This window comes from Dermacentor albipictus, chromosome 4, assembly GCF_038994185.2.
Source record: "Dermacentor albipictus isolate Rhodes 1998 colony chromosome 4, USDA_Dalb.pri_finalv2, whole genome shotgun sequence".
In the NCBI taxonomy this organism is placed as follows: Eukaryota; Metazoa; Arthropoda; class Arachnida; order Ixodida; family Ixodidae; genus Dermacentor; species Dermacentor albipictus.
In genome coordinates this window covers 24,695,805-24,717,644 of record NC_091824.1, presented here as the reverse complement: position 1 = coordinate 24,717,644, position 21,840 = coordinate 24,695,805, and the positions used below count along the sequence as shown (strand labels likewise).

Genomic DNA, 21,840 nt, shown 5'->3' with positions numbered 1-21,840 from the left:
CCGATAACCTTGTCCGCATCGTGCATTGTGAAATTGAGATGGCACCTCCATCTTCCTTTTTCACACACCCTTTCAACGATTCCCAACCGACGCTCTCTAAAGGGGCCCTGAACCAGCCTGCCCTAATACAGCACACCCTCGTTGGTGCGATACCATTTCGACAACTCCCTGGTGCCAAAGTTTGCAATTTGAGAACACAAAAAATGACCCAGTACAGTTACCCTTCTTTTTTATGGAACGTTTCCAGGAAACACAATTTGTTGGCACTAACGTTCAGTACATTCCCTAACTGTGATTGTATGATACGTTTTGCAGCTGCTAGATCCCTTGTAAACAAAAAAATGACATGAGTCATGCACAATCCTGAACAGTAACTGCCCGCCGTAGCAGCTTCCCTGCGGTACTAATTGCCTGTTTGTCTTGCGTGAGAATGCCGGCGTGCACCAAGTTCCTCATTCTGGTATAGGCAAATCTCCTCCAGGGTTGTCGCACACTGCATCCACAGCTGTCGCTGCAAACCTTACTGCCATAAGCATCTTCACCTTTCTGTTTCCCAGGGCATGTGTCATAACTCTGTTGGAAGCTTACTGCTCGCTTTCATCAGGCGATAAGCCAAACGTGCCGCTGTATCCTGCTGCAGGCAGCACTGTGTGTAGTGAGCGTCATGTTTCACCCTGGCAGCATCATATTCCAGCAATGCCCAGGTGCTTTCCCCTCAGTCTCTCAAAACATTACACAATAGGAAAATGAAAGTGTGTCTTGGGCCACTCGAGACGACGCTCATGGCGGTGTGTTGTGCTGCAATGACTTATGCAACACTTTGCATTGTGTAGTTGTCAAATACAGTTGATTCTGCCAGTAGAGTAGAACCTCGATACGTTCCCATTACGTATATTTTCCCGGCACCTACATTCGTAATCGAAAACAAAAAAAATGACCCAATTGAGTTACACTCATTTTTTACCGGTTCACACTTCCCGGAAAACACGATTTTTTGGTACCAAGGTTCAGTATATCAACAAACTGCGATTGTATGATACGTTTTCCGGCCGCTATTGTAAGCATGTAAGCAAGAAAATGCGCGAGGTACGCATGATCGAGAACAGTATATAGCTGCCCGCCACACGTGAAAACAATGGCGCACACATTTTCTTATTCCGGTACCAGCAAATCTCCATCCTGGTCATTGCCACCGCTTTCACAGCTATCGCCACCAAGCCTATTGCGAAGCATCTTCACCTATCTGTTTTATAGTGCATGATGCATAGTGCCATTGGTAGCACACTTTTAGTAGGCGATAATCCAAGCATGCCATAGTTCCCCGTTGCAGGCGGCGCAATGTGGCCATCACGTTTCGCTTCGGCAGCATCCGACGTCACCCACCAGCTCGATTTCGTTTTAGTTTCCCGTCGCCCTCTTAAAACAATGTACAATAGCATAACAACAATAAGCGTCTCGAGCCACCGGAGCAGCATCATCTCTATGCGCATCGGTGTCTTGTGCCGCAACAATCCACACCATGCTTCGCATTATGTAGATGTCAACAATAGTTGTGTCTGTCAAATTTTTTAGTTACTTCAATTTATTTATTTATTACATACTGCAGGCCGTGAGGCCCAAGCTGGAGTAGAATACAGAAATATAACAATGTTACATTGCAACATCCAAATTCAAACAAAACGAGCAGTAGGAAATAACTCATAACAACACTAACATGAGCTAAACAACATGGTCACTTATAAGGTCAACAGAATCCACTCTGTAAGCCAGCAAAGAGTTCCAATCAGTGATTGTCTGAGGAAAGAAAGAATGCTGAAATAAATTAGTCTTAGCAAAGTATGGGGCAAGAGAAAGGTAGTGGGAATCTCGGGTTTGTCTAGTGGTCGATAATGCTATGTAAGGTGAGCAATTTAATCCAAGTTTCTGGTTAATTAACAAATATAGAAATGTCAAACGAAAAAATTTCCGGCGGGGTTGAATGGTAGGAAATAAATTCAATTGCATTAGTTTTGAGATGGAACCGGTACAACTGAACTGCAAAAAAATGAAACGCACAGCTTTTCGTATGTTTTTCTGGTTAGTATGTTTTTTCATGCAGATTTTTTTCCAGGGGGTATTTATTTACTTATTCATTTATTTATTTTATTTATTTGGTTACTATCAAGGTCATTGAGACATTACAGATAGGAGAGGTAAATATTTATACAAATCAATAAAGGAAGGAGAGTGAATGCGGTTCTACTGTACTTTAGTGACTTCGGATTGTACGTTTTTCCAGTTAGTATGTTTTTGTCACACTTTTTTCTCACTACGAGGTTCTACTCTATCTTTCTTTAGTGTCCCTTTAATCTGCAGACCTGCCATTAGACTTTAACACTCCAGGACCTCAATAATAAGTTGAAACTTAAAAAAGTCATCTCCAGCCTTACTGAATACGTACATAACTTTGGTGTCTCTTCAATGACCCAGGATTTGTTGGGAACAAGCACTCGGATCGCCATGTGAGGGAGCTGCTGGCCATGTTCAACCGCATAGCCTGCTTGGACTTTCCAGAAGAGAATGTGCCATGGTTCCACGACCAGTTCTATGCAACACGAGCCTTAAACGGTAAGTAAACAGTAAGAAGAGCTCTTTGTTTGACGGTGCTGCTGGTAAGATGTGGCACATATTGAACACCAGAGTTCCACTCGGGTTGAGAAGGAAAACGTAAGAGGATCGTGACAAATTGTAACACGGAAACATGGACGACAGACATGCGCTACTTCTCTCTTAGTGCTCTTCCATTGTCTCTTTGCCTGTCCGTCTGTGTGTTCCTGTGCTGCGATTTGTTATGAGGTCAAACCAACGAGCTCAAGCAGCCACATCAGAAGAAAAGTGTCAATGTTCCTGGTAGACCAGACGAGATATGCTGCTAGGGAAACTCGTTGGGTTTTCTTGCAACAAGACTCAGTATGGCGAGTTTTAGTGGCTCCAGTTTCAAGTTGTTTGCTTCACCCAGTGAAAATCATGTCCTATGGATATCCTGTGGACATCCACTGCCAGGTCATGGATATCCTCAGGGTGGTTCGAACACGTCCTGTGAATATCCCTCACACCATCACTGGGCCGCACTTTCCATGTCTTGCAGACATCCCTTGCATGTCAGCACGAGACACCTCATGACATGCTACATACATTTTAGGGACATGTGCCAGGGCCTTTGCACTGTGTTTGCAATGATGTCTGTTACGTTCACATCATGCGCTGTGTCAGAAATAGAAGGGGCAGGGCACCCGCGCACCAAAAACAGGTGCATCATGTGCACATGTTTTGTGTGCATGCATGTGAGTGGAAGTGCAGTATCTTGTTCATTCTTCTAGACGTTCTGCCATGCACAAATGGCTCATTGAACTAAATGAACTTTTAAAAGTAGACTGTATCAGAAAATTTGCAGCGCACAACATACATGCGAGCTGCAGACATGACAGCTTCGAATTGTAATTCAAACAAGTGAGAAAACACAATTTTGTTATAAGGAAACTCAAATGCAAAGCCTCTTGGAGGACAAATAGTCATGTGTGTGCTGAAAAAGGTGAATGTGCCATATTCTTGGGACATCCGTGGCAGGATATCGAAAAGTGGACATCTGGCAGATGCCCCATTTGTTCCTGAAAGGATGCACTGATATTGGGACATGATATTTATGTCCTATGGAGTAAGTGCTTTTACTGTGCAAATACTGCTTCATAAAATGCACTTTATTTTTAAAAGGCTACAGAGAGGTGTTGTTACCTATCAACACCACAGCACCTATCCAGAAGTCGACGCAGCGTGGACACCGACTCTTGAGGGGTCCACAAACGGCCACCACCCCACCATTACCTGACACACTGAACTAAGGATGAAAGGGGACCCTCATCCAATGCTACTGAACAATGATGGTGATTTTGGATTCACAGGTTGCCTTCCTACAGCATATTCCATAGCATCGGTCTACAGGCAATGGATTAAACAATTGTGATTTGCTGCTGGACAGTCTTGAGACTCCCTAGTCGACCCGCCTAGGGAAGACGACGGTATGAAAAGCAGATACTTTTCAAGTAGTGGGACAGAGTGTCCTGATGTGAACTTGGACGTTTAACTTGCTCCGGCATGGAGTGGGCTTCTGTAACTGGAGCCGTGTAACTAAGCAATAAACCCTTTTTCCTTCATTCCTGCAACCTGACGTACCCAGCGATGGGCTTGGTGGATTTCTTGCCGTAATGCTACCCTAAGCTGCAGCAGAATGCAAAATTGGCTTTACTGCTTGTGGGTTCTGTGATGGTTAAAGACTAATAACACTCTGCACTCATAAGCCATGAAAGCATATAGTACAGTAGAAAACAAGAAGAAAGGGGGTTAATTGAGGGGCCCGATTTTTATTCGTCATATCATAAGAAGCCACCAAACACTGACACCATGGACAACATAGGGGAAGTTACTTGGGCTTAATAAATGAAGTAAAGAAACGATAAATTAATGGAAATGAAAGTGGATGAAAAAACAACTTGCCACAGGTGGGGAGCGATCCCACAACCTTCGCATTTCACGTGCGATGCTCTACTAATCGAGCTACCTTGGCGCCATTTCCCCATCCATTTTCTTGGGTATTATTCTTTCCTAGTAGAACCATGGGAGTGTTGGCCAGCGCCACCACTCACAAACCTTGGAAACAGATGTGGAACATGCTTTCTGCTGCAGGCGTCACGAGAATGTGATCCTTTTGGGTGAAGGCAACTGGTCAATGAACCCACACATGCTACCTGAAGGCATCAATATTGACGGATTCGAGACACTCGCTATGTAATAAACAAGAAGAAAGGGGGTTAACGGACGGGCCCAATTTTTATTTGTCATATCATAAGAAGCCAACAAACACTGACACCAAGGACAACTTTCTTTATTTCATTTATTAAGCACAAGTAATTTCCCCTATGTTGTCCTTGGTGTCAGTGTTTGTTGGCTTCTTATGATATAGTGCATTAGAAGTAGCATATGCACATCAAGGGCCAGTCACAGCTTTGCCTCTTGATGTAAATGTTCTTGCTTCGATTTATTAATGGTGCAGATGTCAGGACTTCTCTGTTTGCTCATGGATGCAGCGCTCCTACCATTCCTTACAACATCTTTGCTACATGCAGCTGTGCTAAGCAAAGCAGAAAGTTCCAAGGCATACTTGACCTCTGTAAATTTCTCATAATTGTCATAGCTGAGTCATTTGCTGATTAAGCGCAAGTTGCAAAACTGCAATTTTTTTTCCCAGAAATGGCAAGCTCTAAATTGGTGCCGACCTGGCTACTGCAATGGCAAATACATTTTTGTTTAACTCAAAGAGAATTTGTGCAAATGAGCCAGCCAATTAATTCACTAATTTTTCTTATTTCATGATGGAGGCAAACTTCCTTAAATGTTGGCGTCTCTCAGGAATTTCATATTCACTTGTGAAGGCACAACGGGCAAGCATAGTTGAGTTTTGTGGGCAGAACTTGTACGGAATTCTCTTAGGCCCTGCTTATTTAATCACAAAGTATAAAAAAATATGGCCGCCATTACTCATACTAACTGAGGTGTCCTGCTAAGAAAATCAGGACAGCCACATACCTTTTAGGTGTGCTGCATCTTTGCTCTTTCAAGCTGAAGGTGATCGTAGAATGCCAGTTGCCTTTGCTCACTGTTTTCTTAGTATCATATCACATTTTTAAGAAGGCCTTACTCTCCTCTTGGTACAAGGATTCAAAGTTTATCCTCATTTATAGAAATTGTATGTGACATGTTTCTGTAGACCAGTGTTTCTTAAACTGCATGTCATGGAGGGTCCAACTATGTATATGTACATTCTGCTTGCCAGAACACAGATGAATTTTCAATCGTGGTGCTCTTTCAACGCCATTTCTTTTTGGATTAACATAAGCATATATCTGTGTGCGTGTAACGGAGGACAGAAGGACGCTGTCTGAAAGGAGAGGTAGACGAAGAATAAAGACAGTGTTCGGGCAACCATATTTGTCTTCGTCCGCAACCTCCTGCTCGCGTTACACAAGTCGACAGGATAAAGACCTGGCAGCCACCTCATCAGCCTGACATCATCATGCAACTGCTCAACACCACACCGTGAACCCAGAGCGCACATTTCCACCACCAACATCAACCAACATCATGACCGCATCACCGCAAGGCTTGGACATACCGAAGTACACCGGATCAGCGGACAATGGGTCCGTGGAAGACTGTTTTTGCCTCCTCGAACGCCACGCATCCGTTGCATCTTGGTTGGAACAGGATATGGTTGCCAACTTCAATGAATACATCACCGGTGAGGCATTTCGCTTCTATGTCACGCACATTTTTGAAAACAACGAATCGTGGGAGAAAATCAAGGAAGAGATGATCAGTCGATTTAAAGTATACGTTGCAGACTCCCTCATAATCGAACAACTGGAAACACTGCAATTGGGTCGCCACAGTCACCCAGTCTCCACGTAGCGATCATCTTCACTGCTGACGAAAGCCACATATGACTAGATCGTCGACAACTTCCCCATACTTCCAAAAAGACGAAGCAGAAACACACACCTAACATGATTCCACCGCACACAGTGGACAAAGTAAAGCTTCTGTTCGCTGAGTGATATCCAGCGCAAACCTTCTACCAGGTTCCTTCACCACGTAGAAATTGCCATTATGCGCGTCTTCATCATGCCGTCAGACAGCTGTCGTCGTTGAAGCATAGAATGCATTCAGTACTTCTTGTACATGCAGGCCGCCACCTAGTTTCAAGTCCCGCGATTCTTTCATGAAGCTCATTAATTCGCACTCGTATAAAAACTTAAATTTTGCTGAGACAGAGCCATCACTGGAAGCACGTGCTGACGCTACATCCGCTACAGCATTGTATAGTGATTGAAAATCCAGGATTCCAAGCCGCATCAACTCAGATTACGGCACCATTCATACCAGTCTAGAAAATTACGCAGCTATTACTTCCAGCACTGACATGAAGCAGACTGCCTTCCTCCGAAGACAACTGAAGAAAACCACAAACAGCATGCACTCTTTTCACAAGGAAGGCAATGCACTTTCAGCGGCAACAAATGAGCCATGTCCATTTTGAGATCAAATCACTTCACAACACACAAACTTTCTTCCTTGCACAACACCCTTAAGAACCACTGTCATTGTGGAAACGTCACAAGTCTTAAGCGTCGCACCCTGTCAACTGACAGTAGCACCCATTCGTCATGTTGCTGTAGCAGACTCAGAAGACTCAGACAACACTTTTGCTACCAAACAAGCCTCCCAAAAGCATGCAGTGTACCAGCTACCCACAGATCACCACGTCTAATTGCGGAACAAGTAAAACACATATTCTGATATAAAAGCTACCTCAGCAGCTCTCGCAGCAACATCAGAAAGATCAACATAAACTCCATCAGCAGCTTCACTTACCACGATGGCAACTTCAGCGCAGGCGACGACAAAGAGCATCGCCAAAAACACAGATGCGACAAGGAACACGTAAACTCGCTAGCCAACCATCAGAAATGAGACGATTCACGTGCCAACGGGGCAGCGCATGTGAGCACAATATCCTAAAGAAAACTCTCAAAATGCATCTTTTTATCTGCACTAGCTTTGAGGGCAACCATCGCTCCTGCTACTTCAAAGGGCTTGAACTGTACATAGTTGTGTCCAGAGCTGGATGTGTATGACAATCAGTGCTCACAATTTGCATCGCATGTAGATGTTGTCCAGATCGCAACAGTCGGGCCCATCCTTCAGAGTTGTGCTGGTCGTCACAGGACTGCGATAGCTTATTCTGAACTTTAATTAGTATACAGAGTTAAATCGGGACATTGGACCAACTGCACCTTTGGATGTTTGGTTAATTTGTAGTCTCTCACTGCTCCCTCTTGTGTTGCTTGCTGCACACGCTCTTTTGGGGGGAAGGGGAATGTGTCGCGGAGGACAGAAGGACACTATCTGAAGGGAGAGGTAGACGAAGAGTAAAGGCAGTGTTTGGTCGACCACGTTTGTCTCCATCTGCAACCTCCTGCTCATGTCACACACGCACACACACACACATATTGTTACGCAAACGAAGGATTACGAACTGGAGACAATTTACAGAGTATATTTACAAAGGATAACTGCAGCGTTTTTCAGTTCAGCCGACAGCTCGAGAGCCAGAGAGCATTCGTTGTCTTCGTCCACAAGAAACACGCAATATGTATACATGTATCATTATCCCCGGCGGCAGAAGCACCGTCCCGATGCGTCTAAATATCGGTGATAACAGGAGAGTAATATGGTTTGAGGCATGCAACATGCATAGCGTCAGTGAAATTCAGAATAGATGAGGCACTGGTACCTATTGGGGCGATTTCATACGTAACTGGAGTCATGGCACGCAGCACTTGATATGGGCCTGTGCACCGAGACAATATATATATATATATATATATATATATATATATATATATATATATATATATATATATATATATATATATATATATATATATATATATATATATATATATATATATATATATATATATATATATATATATATATATATATATATATATATATAGATTCTGATGAAGGCCGGACCCCAGCCGAAACGTCAATAAACCGCTTCATACGCGCGTCTACTTCACTATGAATATTTACCCGGACCCAGAACTGCTTTTTTCTGGTATATATATATATATATACACAGGATGACCCAGCTAACTGGGACCAAGATTTTCAAAATACCTCAGAGCTCTAGAAAAATCGTATCAACTGGATAGTAGCCGTAGTCGTATGTACTTACGGCCAGTATTATGGCCAATGCAGCGGAAGCTGAAGATGCTGTATTCGCACAACCGAGCAAGTCACGATTTGAGTTTGCGGATTGCGTATCACGTGATCATATATCACCCGTTCCCGCAGTGCGTTGCGATACAGTGGAGGGCCAAATAACTGTTGGTATTTTCAACTCAGTCACATTTGTTTTATCGCCGCAGCCCATGCAAGGGCTGCTCTGTCTGCCCTGTCATCCTCCGCCGTGTGAATGCTTGCTGCAAAGTGATCCAATTCACGTCCTGTGTCACGTTTCTGATTCGTGTATCACGTGTGTTGTGCGAATCCAGATTGATCAGCATCACCGATGAGGGACGGGGAGGGCCGCTGAGTGAAGGTACGACGTGGATGACTCGTGCATCCATGACTTGTATGCGGGGACTTCTTTATTTTTTCCTGAGATGTTGTAATTGCAGGTTATACACGGTGGCGGGTTATTCATGGAAAAAACTAACGTGTTGACATAACTTGTGAAATAATGCTTATCATGTAGAGTATAATATAAGTGTTATCCACAAGATGAACTGCGAAACAGCATGACAAATGGCAGTCTAAACGGTCGCCACACAGAAAACTTCAGTGGACATGGTCTCCCAACAGCAGCCAGTTTTGTCTCGCCAAAACTGTATAATTGGGCTTCAGCAGATATGTTTGCATCAAGAAACCAAACACGTTCTTCTCATTAAAATCCATGATCTTTAAATCAACCCTTGTTAAAAAACATTAACAAGTATTTTTGATGGCTCTCTCTCCTTTGGTTAATGGCTTTTAAAAATCAAAATATGAATGTATGTGCATTTTTGAAAAAAGTAAATATTCAGAAGGCTTTTAAAGATGGGAGGGTCATGGTAGGCTTTGTACTACTAAAAGAAGTTGTGTACTAGAAACGTTTGAGGAATACTGCTGTAGGCGCTCACCCATATTTCAGTATGATGATCTGCCTGCACTTCAGAAAAGCGCACGATGCACTTAGCAACAATTTTAGTGATTGCAGAAATTGGTTAGTAGTTTTTGGTTATCGATACTTAGGGGTTGGTATTACATCTTATCTCTTCAATGAAACAGTCACATCGCCTATACTCAGAAGAAAGCCACGAGGCAATTGGGTTACTTGTGGGGAACGAAGCTTCAAGGGTAGTAAAACTACTCGCATACAAAAGTTATGTAAGGCCTATAGTCGAATATGTGGCAGTAGTCTGGGATCCATCCACATGTACAAACATGAGCCAACTCGCAAATGTTCCACGTGAGACAGCTAGGTTTACTTTTAAGTCATACAGTTGGAAAATGTCACCAACTGCTCTTTTAAGTTCTGTAAATAAAGGGCCTCTACAAATAAGATGCCATTGCGAAAGGCTCAAAGCCTTTCATCTGATTTGCTTGGAATTAACAAATGTGGTACATATATTTCAAACCTCTTGCAACGTGCCGCACTCGTTCTTTTAATTCCGAAAAGTCAGTCATTTTTCTTGCAGAACTAACACTTTTAAGAACTTTTTTCTCCCTCAAACCATTCATAAATTAAACTTACCCAGAGTGTCACGGTCTCAGGGTGGTAAACACGACGCAAGGAACGTTTGAGTTAGGAAAAGCCCTTATGGGCCATAAACATAAGAAAAATACATATATCTAGAAAGCATGCGTTGCCAACCCAATGGCAAAACACTAACATACCACAAACTATATACAAAGCTAGTTAATTGAACATATTGTCTTAAGTCCTCGCATCACCTCGTTGTCGCTGCTTCCGACGACACGTCGTTAGGCCTGCCGATGCGTCGTAGACTCGGCGTCGCTGTGTCCAACGTTCGGTCCACGGTTGGCCTGGTCCGGGGCTCAGGAGGGTGGAGTGACCTAGGTGCTTGGATCGCCCGGTCAACTCCGCAAGCTGAGGATCGTAGGCACAGGGAATCCGGGAAGCGGCGCCGTCAGCCTGTAGGTGCGGCTTCCGGTGGGAGGTCCCCTCAGCCTGCGGGTTGTGGCCGCGGCAGCTGAAGAACTGCTTCCACTGGGTTGCCACCGTCTCCGCGATCCACCCGTCCTGTTCGGCCTCCAGCCCCTTCTCGTCGCCTTCGTCCCATAGCATAGCTGGGCCACTCTCTTCGGCTACGTGTCCCTTCTCACATTGGCCACGTAGCTGCGCGTGCACTTTTGTGTTTCTTCTTCTGCTTTCATATTGTATTCTTTTTATTTGTGCACTCTTATTTTCTATCTTCTTCTTTCTTTATTTCTGCCACCGACTCCTCCTGTCTTCTTGTTTTCTTCTTCTGCTTTTTCTTCTTTCTTTCTTCCTTTATTGGCTCATGACACAGAGATGTAGTTGAATGTTCTTCTTTTTCTGCTTTCACAGCTGCACTTGATAACATGAATTGAAAACAGTCACAGGCCTGCACGGTACTCACAGCACAGTCACAGCGTAAGCTGGAGGAGCGGCTCCATAGGAGTTTCATATTTGGCAGTATGCACTAGAAGGTCTTCATGGCGAAGTCTCTTTGCATCATTTTCATGAGAACGATCTGAACTGTCCGCTCGGTGTTGATGGCGAGCTGCGATTTGTGCTGCTCTCTGCCCAGTAGTCTGCTGAGCCCAATGTTGCCTGGTTGCAGCCGCTCGTCTAGCTCTATGATTCGCTTCTTCAGCAGTGGTTCGTAGGTTGCTTGTGACATGTAGCACACATGTCAGATCCCTTGACCTATGGCACAATTTCATTTCATTTCATTTTATTACCTTAAAGACCCCTGGATAGGGGTATTACATAAGGGGTGGGAATACATTAGTACATAATTTGCATAATACATAAGTGAACACGCAAACAACAACAAAAAACTGCATGTGCTAAAGGGTTACATACGTCAGCGCAAATACATAGAACTAAGTAATAAAAACTAAAGTTGCACGAGCATATAAGTCTATTAACACAAGCCATTTCTATTGTGAAAAGTGCGCAGTGACACTCTCCACGAACGTAGAAGGGCAAATGATGGTGGAGATTTGGTGGGGCAGATTGTTCCAATCTGTATACGCCTGGCAAAAGAATGAGGCGGAAAAGGTAACAGTGCGCATGCGAGGGCGGCCCACTTGAAAAGTGTGGCATGTGCGATGAGATGTTCGGGCTGCCGGAAGGATATATGGTGGTTGATTAAGCGAGCTGTGATAAAACTTATGGAAAAGTGAAAGGGTTCCAGTGCGCCGGCGCGTACAAAGGGGAAGTAAATTCAATTCTTTCTTTAAGTAAGATATGCTCACGTCATATGAATAATTAGAATGGATGAACCTTGTGGCACGGTTTTGAACGGCTTCGAGTGCGTCAATGAGATATGTTTGGTGCGGATTCCATATGGCGGATGCATATTCCAATTTCGGTCGGACTATTGACTAGTAGGCCAGTAGTTTAACAGGTTTGGGGGCGCGTTTTAGATGACGCTTGAGAAAACCCAGCGATTTGTTAGCAGATGAAATGATGTTACTGACGTGTGTTCGCCAGGATAAGTCGTTAGATATAGTAACACCTAGGTACTTGTAAGACTGTGCAGCACACACGGGAATGTTATTAATTGTGTATAGGTAAGGAAATGGGTCGCGCCGACGAGAAAATACCATCAAGTTGCATTTCTTAGGATTAAGTTCCATCAACCACCGGTCGCACCATTGCTGTAAACAGTTAATGTCCTCCTGAAGTAAGTCTTGATTAGATGTGCTAGTAATTGTTCGATAAATGACGCAGTCGTCTGCGAACAAACGAACGTTGCAAGACACGTGCAGGGGTAGGTCATTAATGTATATTAAAAAGAGTAGGGGTCCAAGAACTGATCCTTGCGGTACACCGGAAGTCACTGGTAGGTGGTTAGATGCGCTGTTGTTAACTGTAACGAACTGAGATCTGTTTGTTAGGAACGCTTCAATCCATCGCAAAATGTCAGGGTGAAGGTTCGCAAGAGAAAGTTTTAGTAGCAGACGTTGGTGCGGTACCTTGTCAAACGCTTTTGCAAAATCTAAAAATATCGCGTCTGTTTGGAGGTTAGAATCTAAGTTAGTGTGAATATCATGCAGGAAAATGGCCAGTTGTGTTTCGCAGGAAAAGCCTTTGCGGAACCCATGCTGTGAAGAATGAAAGTATTTGTTCGAGTCGAGAAATTTCATGATTTCTGTGTACATGACGTGTTCCATGAGCTTACAGGGCACACTCGTTAATGAAATGGGGCGATAATTAAGCGGGCAATTCCTGTCACCTGATTTGTGGATGGGAACAACCTTCCCTACCTTCCAGTCATGTGGTACTTCACCAGTTGAAAGTGACTGCGAGAATAGCATACAAAGAAACACTGCGGTGACGTGTTTAGTATTCTTTAACAGTTTCGAGTTAATGTTATCCACGCCGGCTGACGATGTGAGTTTAACGTTGTCAATTAATGATGAGATACCATCTGGGGAAAATGTAATGGTTGGCATAACGCTTGTTTCGTTAGTACGCGAAGAAAAAGGGGACGAGGTAGGCTCTTCTGTAAATACCGAGACAAAAGCTGCATTAAAAAGGTTCGCGCACTCTACATCGTCGACCGTTTCACCACCCTCATTGGTAAGTGTTACACCGTGCCTTTCTTGAGGGTTTATCACCTGCAAGAATTTTTTCGTGTTATTGATCAAAAGTTTCCGAAGGTCATCACCAAAGAATGCATCTTTCGCCCTGCGAATCGCTGATAGGTATGCGCGTTCAGCAGTGTAGTATTTTTCCCATGCACACGTGTTCATCCTGCACTTTGCGGCACGATACATGCGCTTCTTTTTGTTTTCTAGTCTTTTTAACTAATTGTTAAACCATGGTTTTTGTTCATGTGTTCGAAAGGTGATTTTGGGTATAAACTGGTTCGCTAAAATGTTTATTTTTTGTTTGAATATCAGCCAAGTTTCATGAATGCTGCAGTTATGACACGTATCTTGGAAGGAAGGTAGAAAATTCTGTAAATGTTCACATATTGCATGATAATTTCCTTTGTCGTATAAGTGTATAGTTTTCTCCCGCTTCTCCCGCAGAGCTGGGGCAAAGCGAAAAGAAGCATGGATGACCTTGTGGTCACTAATTTCTCTAAGATAGGTGATGGACGACAAGCTGTCTGGACGGTTGACCAGTAGTAAATCTAATATGTTTGCAGTGTCTTGGGTGACGCGCGTTGGCTCTAATATGAGTTGTGTCAGGTTGAAGTTGAGGCAAACGTCGAGAAAATCTCTCGATTCGGTTTGGCTTACCAGAGAGGGTGCTGCATTGTGCCAATCAATGTCTGGTAAGTTAAAGTCTCCAAAAAGAAGCAGGTCGGCATTAGGATAACGAGAGCAAACCACATTTAGTGCATTGTTTAGATTACGAGCGAAGTCGGCGCTATTGCGAGGGGGCCTGTAACATACACCTAAAATTATGGACTGTGGGGCGGCGTGGCATAGATTCTATGATGATGATGATGATTAATTGACATCACTTTTGAAACGGGGTGGTGACAAATGTTTGCTTAACCTGCTTGAGTTAACTAGTCCAGCTTCGGGCAGCATGCAATTGCTACATACAACTGCTACATGTCGGGTCACTTCGTGGAATACAATGCAACTGCAATGCAAAGTTTGCATGTATCGACGCCTGACACCCCCTGATGCCTCCTCCCCGCCCCCGTAATTCTTCCGGCCAGCACCCTGCTCCCGTTTATGCCTGGCACATCGCCTATGAACAAAGGCACATATCCTTTGAACGCCTGCCCCAGACAAGTACAGTATGGTGCACAACTTCAGGCAGACCAAGGGCCTGCTGAAGGTAATAGTTGTGTTATTATGCACCCAGCCTGGGAAACTTAACAGAGAATAATGAAACCTTAGACCCCCCCACACACACCTAAGGATCCTGCTATGTGCCTGATCGACACTATATAGCGTGCATCTCGCATTGCATGACCAACGGTACGATACAATGCTAATGATGATGGTGATGATTTATTGGCATCCTTTTTTGAAATGGGGCGGTGTGGATCAGTCACCTAGCCTGCTTGATTTAATTATTGGTGCTATACATGTTTTTTTTCATTCTAACATTTTTGTATACATCTCCTTAATCTTCCTTTTGTTCTTCAAACTTTCTCCATCTACCTTATACCATGACCTATCCAACTGCTACATGTATGCTGCATGGTGTAATAATATGTATCTGCAATGCAAGCTGTGCATATATTGACGCTAGGCGGCACGCATGTCCCTTTGCGCGCTAGGAAACGTCTATAGGGCATGTTTCCGTAGCAGGCCTCAGTTCGATCCCGGGGTGAACTGGGCATTTATTTTTTTTCTCATTAGCGGCATAGCTGCAACAGACCCTGGCGGTAGAACTGGACAACATCACCAACTGAAATGGCCATTGGAAAGACCTCACCACCATGTATCGAGCGACGCATCATGTAGCCTTTTTGTTCATCTTTTTTTTTTTTCGATTATGGATATGCTCCTTTGTGTGATTTCTCCTACTATTTTTTTTCTGAATTGTTAAATTGTATTACTGTATTATGTGTCATGGGTCTGACGTGTCTATCACAATCCACAGCTTGATTTGCCAGAGCTCGATTAGGTGTTTTTATCTTTATTGACGTGTGCCAAACAATGCGTCATCTGGGTTGTCTTGATTTCTCGATTGCTTTATGCTTTTCTTGGTGATGGGGCCTTGTCGATGCTGTTCGAGTGATTTACACATTTTTTTTCTCTTTCTTTTTCTGAATTGTCAAACCATTTTATCAAATTGAGTGCCGTGCATGACATATGTCAATCGAATTTTTCAGTTTGCACTATCTAGATCTGTATTAGTGAGTTGTATTCTTTTGTTATTCAAAAGCACTGTACCACATTCTGCAAAACTTACTGCTTAAGGGGAGACACTCCTCGAAACAAATTTTTTTTATTACTTGTGCTAGAGATTTCAAACTTCAGCCAATTACTGTTTAGAGTTTTCTATGCCTACTTCAAATATGTCCATACTTTTTGTGTAGCTGTTAAAGTTTTTGAGTTATGCGATCAACAATGACAAAATATCTTTGAGGACACTTCTTTATGTACTAAATTTTCAGAAAAAGCCTCATGCTGTAGCTTGTCTAGCTCTTTGTAGATAACAAAATGCCAGTATCTAGCCAAACAGCATGTACAATTGCTGGAACTATATGCAAAAAGGTTCGAGCATGTCAACAAATTTTTTAATCTTGATTCCTTGAAATATAACCTTGTGCTTTCGCAATTACTGCTGAAAGATATTGCACCTTCAAATAGGTATCAGCATTGCACATACCTTCAAGAGTATGTATGCGAAATTTTGTTAGTATCAGACAATTACAAATATACAATGTTATTTTCATGGGATTGTGCAAAAAATTTGTTCAAATGTCCTAATTATGTTTTTATATGTGCAGTATTTGTAGATGCTGTTTGAATAAATATCGGCACTCAGTGGTCTACAAAGAGCTAAATAAGCTACAGCTCAAAGCTTTTGTGAAAATTTATTATGCAGAAAGGTGCCCACAAAATCGCTCTATTTCGCCATTGTGTAGGACGTAACTCAATAACTATAGTGGCTGCACAGAAACTAATGACATATTTGAAATGTGCTTGTAATGCTCTATAAGTGGGTGGATTTTTATATCTCTAGTACAAATTTTTAAATTTTTTTTTGAGGAATGCCTGGAAAACAGGCTAGCAACACCCAATTACCTAAGGAATTATTAATTAATTAATTAATTAATTAATAGCAATAAATTAATTCCGATTTCAGTTTAGCAACTCCTTAGCCTCAGTTTGGTAGCACGTTTGAGGAAAAAAGTCGGGAGCGCAGGTAGTAAACAAATTAGTCCTTCAGAAACCCACGAAATGGGGAAAGAACCATGAAAAGAAAAGCTTGATATCTAGTTGAGAATTACACCAAATGACAAAGATTGAGACTGCCTGACGACCACATAGTGACGACGATGGCAGGACAATGGCGGAATAATTGTGATTAAATGTTGACAGCATAATTACGATAGAATGACGAAGAAGGATTGACGTCAATGGAACGACGAAGGCGGTATTATGCCAGCGGCATGATAACGACTGTGTGAAGAGAGTTCGATGACCAATTAAAAATGACGACAATGGAACAACTGCGACAGCATCATGATGACAGTATGACGACGAATACACGGCGGCAGTGGCACGACAATAATATGAGGTCAATGGGATGACGACGATTGTATCACAAAGCCTCTACAATGGCGATAACGTGACAAAGACAGCATGATGGGAGTTGGATGATGAAGCCGGAGCGACCATGATGGCATCACGACGGCGGTGTGACAGCGAATGCATGACGGCTGTACAACTACAATGGTGTGATGATGATGACATGACGGGAGTCAGATGACAAAGTTAGTATGAGAAAGATACAACAACTATAATGGAATCATGACTATGGGCGCATTCCTAGTAGCCCAAGCTATGATACAACTTAACCAACTGTGCCGGTGTTAAAGGTGTGATGAGGGCGGCATGACAGGAGTCGATCGCTTAGCTGGAATGAAGACAATTAAATGATCTCGACGGCATCACGACCACGAGCACAGGCCTAGTGGCCCAACAAGGTGGTAGACAGCATGGGCCACTAGGGTTGGCTTAAGAGGCTAGATAGACGATGAATAACATCGCAATGCCAAAAGTGAGGGGGGTGCTTAGATTAGAAGATCTAAAATGACCCCCCCCCCTGCTTTCCCTTTCTTTTCACGGTGATAGATATCTCGACAAGATGGGTGCGAGAAATAACATTTTATTTTGCTGAACATTAAAAAAAAAAGATACCTAGGTGCAGACAGTGAACTGTGAGCTTGTGTGGGCTTACAGAGCAACGCGCACCTACCACACCCGCGAAACTTGCCGAGCACTGCCGATACCAGGCCCACTTCACAACACGCTGATAGAGTTATCGGGATCGCTTTCGACCGTTTTTAGCGTATGGCTTAGTTTTTGGTGTTTTGTGCCGCCATCTGTCATGTAGCGTCGGATCGCGATGCAAGACATGGCCGCCTGGGGTAGCACGTGCCCATCTAGGTGGCCGCGCGCAAAAAGCCGGAGATCGCACAGCCGACACCACACCACATTAGGATTCCAACGGCTCCAGCCCGACGGCAGAGTGAGCAAGCGTGCTTGGCAGCCTTGTCGACACGCTCTTTCTCGAAAAAAAATAGGTGCTTAGATTCGCATGCAAACTTTTGTCCAAACTTTTTTTCGTAACAGTAGTGGGGGGTGCTTAGAATCTCGAAAATGCGGTAGATAGATGGACAGACGCATGGACTGACAACAGGTGAGGTAGGCAAGGAATCGTAATTGCATTAAAGAAATTATAACTGGATAAGACTTGTCAAAAGGGTACAGACATGCAATGTACTCCTGTTAATTCAATATCAATTAACTTGACTTTTCGCTCAATTCAAATACACAGGAATGTCTTGGCAAAAAACTGTACATTGCAATGAAAGGGGAACTTGTTTAGTTCGAAAGAGAGAACATGTTGCTTTAGGTAATTCAACCCCCACAACTGCCCCCACAGCAGATACAAAATGTTTGAAAACATGGGAAATTCAGCAGATTGTGCTACTGGTTCCCTATGGGATGACATTGACTGCTGCAACATGTCTTGCAGTGATGATGTGGACTTGTGCTGTGGCCTGGGCGATGTCTCTTTTGATGATTTTTCTCAGCACTGATGACAGTGTTCAGGTCTGTAAGCCACTGACCAGCGCCAACATTTGTGGTTATTGTAATGCTGTATTGAAGTTGTCTGTCAGAGATCACAGGCTACTCGAAGCAAGAAAAGAAAAATTTTGATCTATTTGTTTTGCCACTGTTTGTTCATTCGACCAAAACTTATGCTCCGGCAAGGGTCAAATTAATGGTAGCCGACCGTACTTTTGAAAATGAAGTTACATGCGCACATAAAAAGATGGCACTTAGCAACTATGGTGGTTGGGAAACTTGCAGAGAATATTTTAATTTAATACTCAAGTTGGTTTCTAAATGCTGGGCCTGGCGCATTCAAGGTTACTGTAACGTCATGACACAACAATGTCTGCTAACATTGTTTAGCGATTAGGCTAGCTACGATGAAGTTCCTCATAAAAGACATGAATTGTAAGAGTGCTTCATGCATTTCTTCTGGCTGCACTTGCGTGTAGTAAAATTGGTTTTGAAATGCTGGACCTGGTGTGATCAAGATTACCGAGACTTTGCGGCACAGTAAAATCTGCTGACATGCGGCAAATAGGCTAGCTACGATGATGTTGCCCATAAATAAAATCGCTAACAAACATGCTGCATGCATTTATTTTGGCTACATTTATATGTAGCAGCTGTAGCATTTGCAGGAATTGAGCAAGCCAGGATATCATGATATCGCGGTGCAGCCACCTCCTGAGTGCACAAGCCGAAACTAGTTCATAGGCTGTGTTCAAATATTCGCCATGGACTGCATAGTAGATGGCTAAGCAAACAGTGGGCCATCTTAAGTCTCATTCCAATTCTGACAAAGCCATCGAAGAAGACAACATTGAAGTAAAAAAAATGATGCAGATTACTTTGCTGCGCATACAAAGTGTGGCTGAGCAGAAGAATTGAAAACTGATCTGGAAGGTCCTCGGTGCACAAGGAAACGTAGTCATGTTTCCTACGCACCTAGTGAACGCAACACATTTTTCATATGTTCACATACGCAAAGAGTTAAAATACGGAGATAATATTTTCGTTTCACCTCATGATGGCATCACATCACAGGCGATTTCAGATGCATTTCATTACTTTGGCTCAGAGCTCTCTTCTTGGCTGTCTACTATGTAGGCTGTCTGCAATGCTGGCCGGAATTGGAGAACACCCATAGAAACAAGTGTTGTGGTAGAATATTTACCGCATTCTGACACTCATGAGTATATTGTCTAGGATCTAGAGTGCTTGTGCCTTCATTGACCACAAAAAAGAAAGAAGGCGGGGTGGGAAGGTTGGAAATGTCATGTAATGGAGTTTACACCATCAAGATAGAATGAGCTGCATTTGAAACAATGCTGTCTGTGTTGCTTCAATTGCAGCTCGAAGACAATTCACTACCTTGCAAAGAGATGTTCAAGACAACCTGGCACATGTCCTAGGTGGAAGCCAGTTTGTGCAGTCCCACGTGTTTGCACCTTACAGCTACCACCTTCGTGAGTTCTTCCTTGTTCATCTTTTCTCTTTTTATTTTTTACTCCATGGCAAATTGTTCTGCCTTCCGATGTCTTTCACCGAAATGCTGCCTTTCGCATCACTCACTGAGTGGTCAGTGGTGATGTTAAGTCAACAATACCCATACCCATGCACACAGGTCGGTGACACCCACCACACTGCAATTTGACCTGTATTGTCTGGTTTCCTGGAAAGCTTATAGACGCCCCGAGAGACACTTATTACCCTCCACGGTAGTCTGGTGGCTGTGGCGTTTTGTTGCTGAACTCTTGAGGTCGTGGGTTCAATCCTTGCCACATTATGATGGGGGTGGAATGCAAAAACCCTCGTGTACTTGGATTTAGGCGCACGTTAATGACCCCCCCTGGTGTTCAAAATTGATCTGAATCCTTCCATTACGGAATGCTTCATAATCAACAGATCATGGTTTTAGCACATAAGACTCCCCACCCCTATAGAAGAAAGAGAGATATTTCAGAACTATGCCACTCATTTTGATAGCCCTTCAGTCAAGAATTGGAATGGACTGTTAATAAGTGTGTCAGTGTTTCATAATATAGTGAGGTGCAGTAGATTTCTTTGAAAGAAAGTGATATTGACCAATGAATCGATAACCCAAAACCAATAAAGATAGTAAAGCAGTCTCCTTTTGCATTTTCTGGCGAGTCCTCACAATTTTAAAGTAAAAAAATATAATTTGATGTATGGGCAATCATGTCGCATTTTCTACATGAAAACAACTGAATTGCTGACTTTAAGCACTGGCAAAAGGTGAAAAATTTGCTGAAGCCATTACAGGGAAGCAAAGAGAATTCCGTCACCATTCATGACAGAGTGCGACATGTCAAACATCCTGTCAAACATGCCAGTGCATTAAAAAAAAAAGGTATCATATGCAGCAAAACTGTGCATGCTAAAGTGCGTTGGAGTCACGTTGTGTAAGCAGAGGGTTCAGTTTACCCACAACTCAATGTCCATGCTCTTTCCTTGCCATTGCTGCCCAGAGGCGGCAATAACAAGCCACGTACACAAGTAAATGCGTGTGCCGCGATTGAAGCAAGTATTCGAGGGTTTTTGATAAGGAGTGCAGCTTAAGAAGAAGCTATGAAGCTTGGAAACATAACTTAAGAAGCAATGGACAACACCGCAACCAGTGGCACAGATTGTAAGTCAACATTAAGTGCCAACAGCGACGAAACTTTACTTTGGCTAAATTGGCAATAAATTAGTAGTAATATACTACCAAAAGTGGTTGAAGAAGAAAAGTACACTTGTCAATGAAAAAGCAAAAGAAAATGTTTTTTGATGTCCTAGCACCCTAAACGGGTGCATTGTTCACAATGAACGAGGTGCATGACCGTCATTGTTATCCACATGCCGAATGACGCAATGCATTTGCATATAATTGGAGGACGGGTTCCCGTGAATTTGCCACACAATAAATTTTGCTAGAAACCTCTCGAATATCTATCTCAGACAATGATTGTTGCATCAATTTACGTACAATGAACGAAACGCACTGCAATGCAGGGATGCCACGACTGCCCGGTGCATTGACTGAGAGGCACGAACTGAACTCAACTAACTGGCATGTCCGAAAACTTGTGGAAGACAATGCTCTGTATCCTACAGGAGGAGGCCCCTGACATTATCTTTAACAGATGTTAAAAATATTATTTATGGCATTCACAGTGCAAACATATCAAAGAAAAAATGGGTCCAGCA

At 43.2% G+C, this 21,840-nt stretch overlaps 1 protein-coding gene across 1 annotated transcript in view; it reads left to right on the top strand.

Moving 5' to 3' along the window:
• Positions 1 to 21,840, top strand: part of LOC135919226 (FAST kinase domain-containing protein 1, mitochondrial-like) — a 73,112-nt gene that overhangs the window by 37,843 nt on the left and 13,429 nt on the right. Inside the window, exons 6-7 of the mRNA XM_065452929.1 lie at positions 2,470 to 2,607; positions 19,983 to 20,096. Coding sequence (XP_065309001.1) covers positions 2,470 to 2,607; positions 19,983 to 20,096 — 252 coding nt within the window. The remainder of the gene's footprint in view (positions 1 to 2,469; positions 2,608 to 19,982; positions 20,097 to 21,840) is intronic.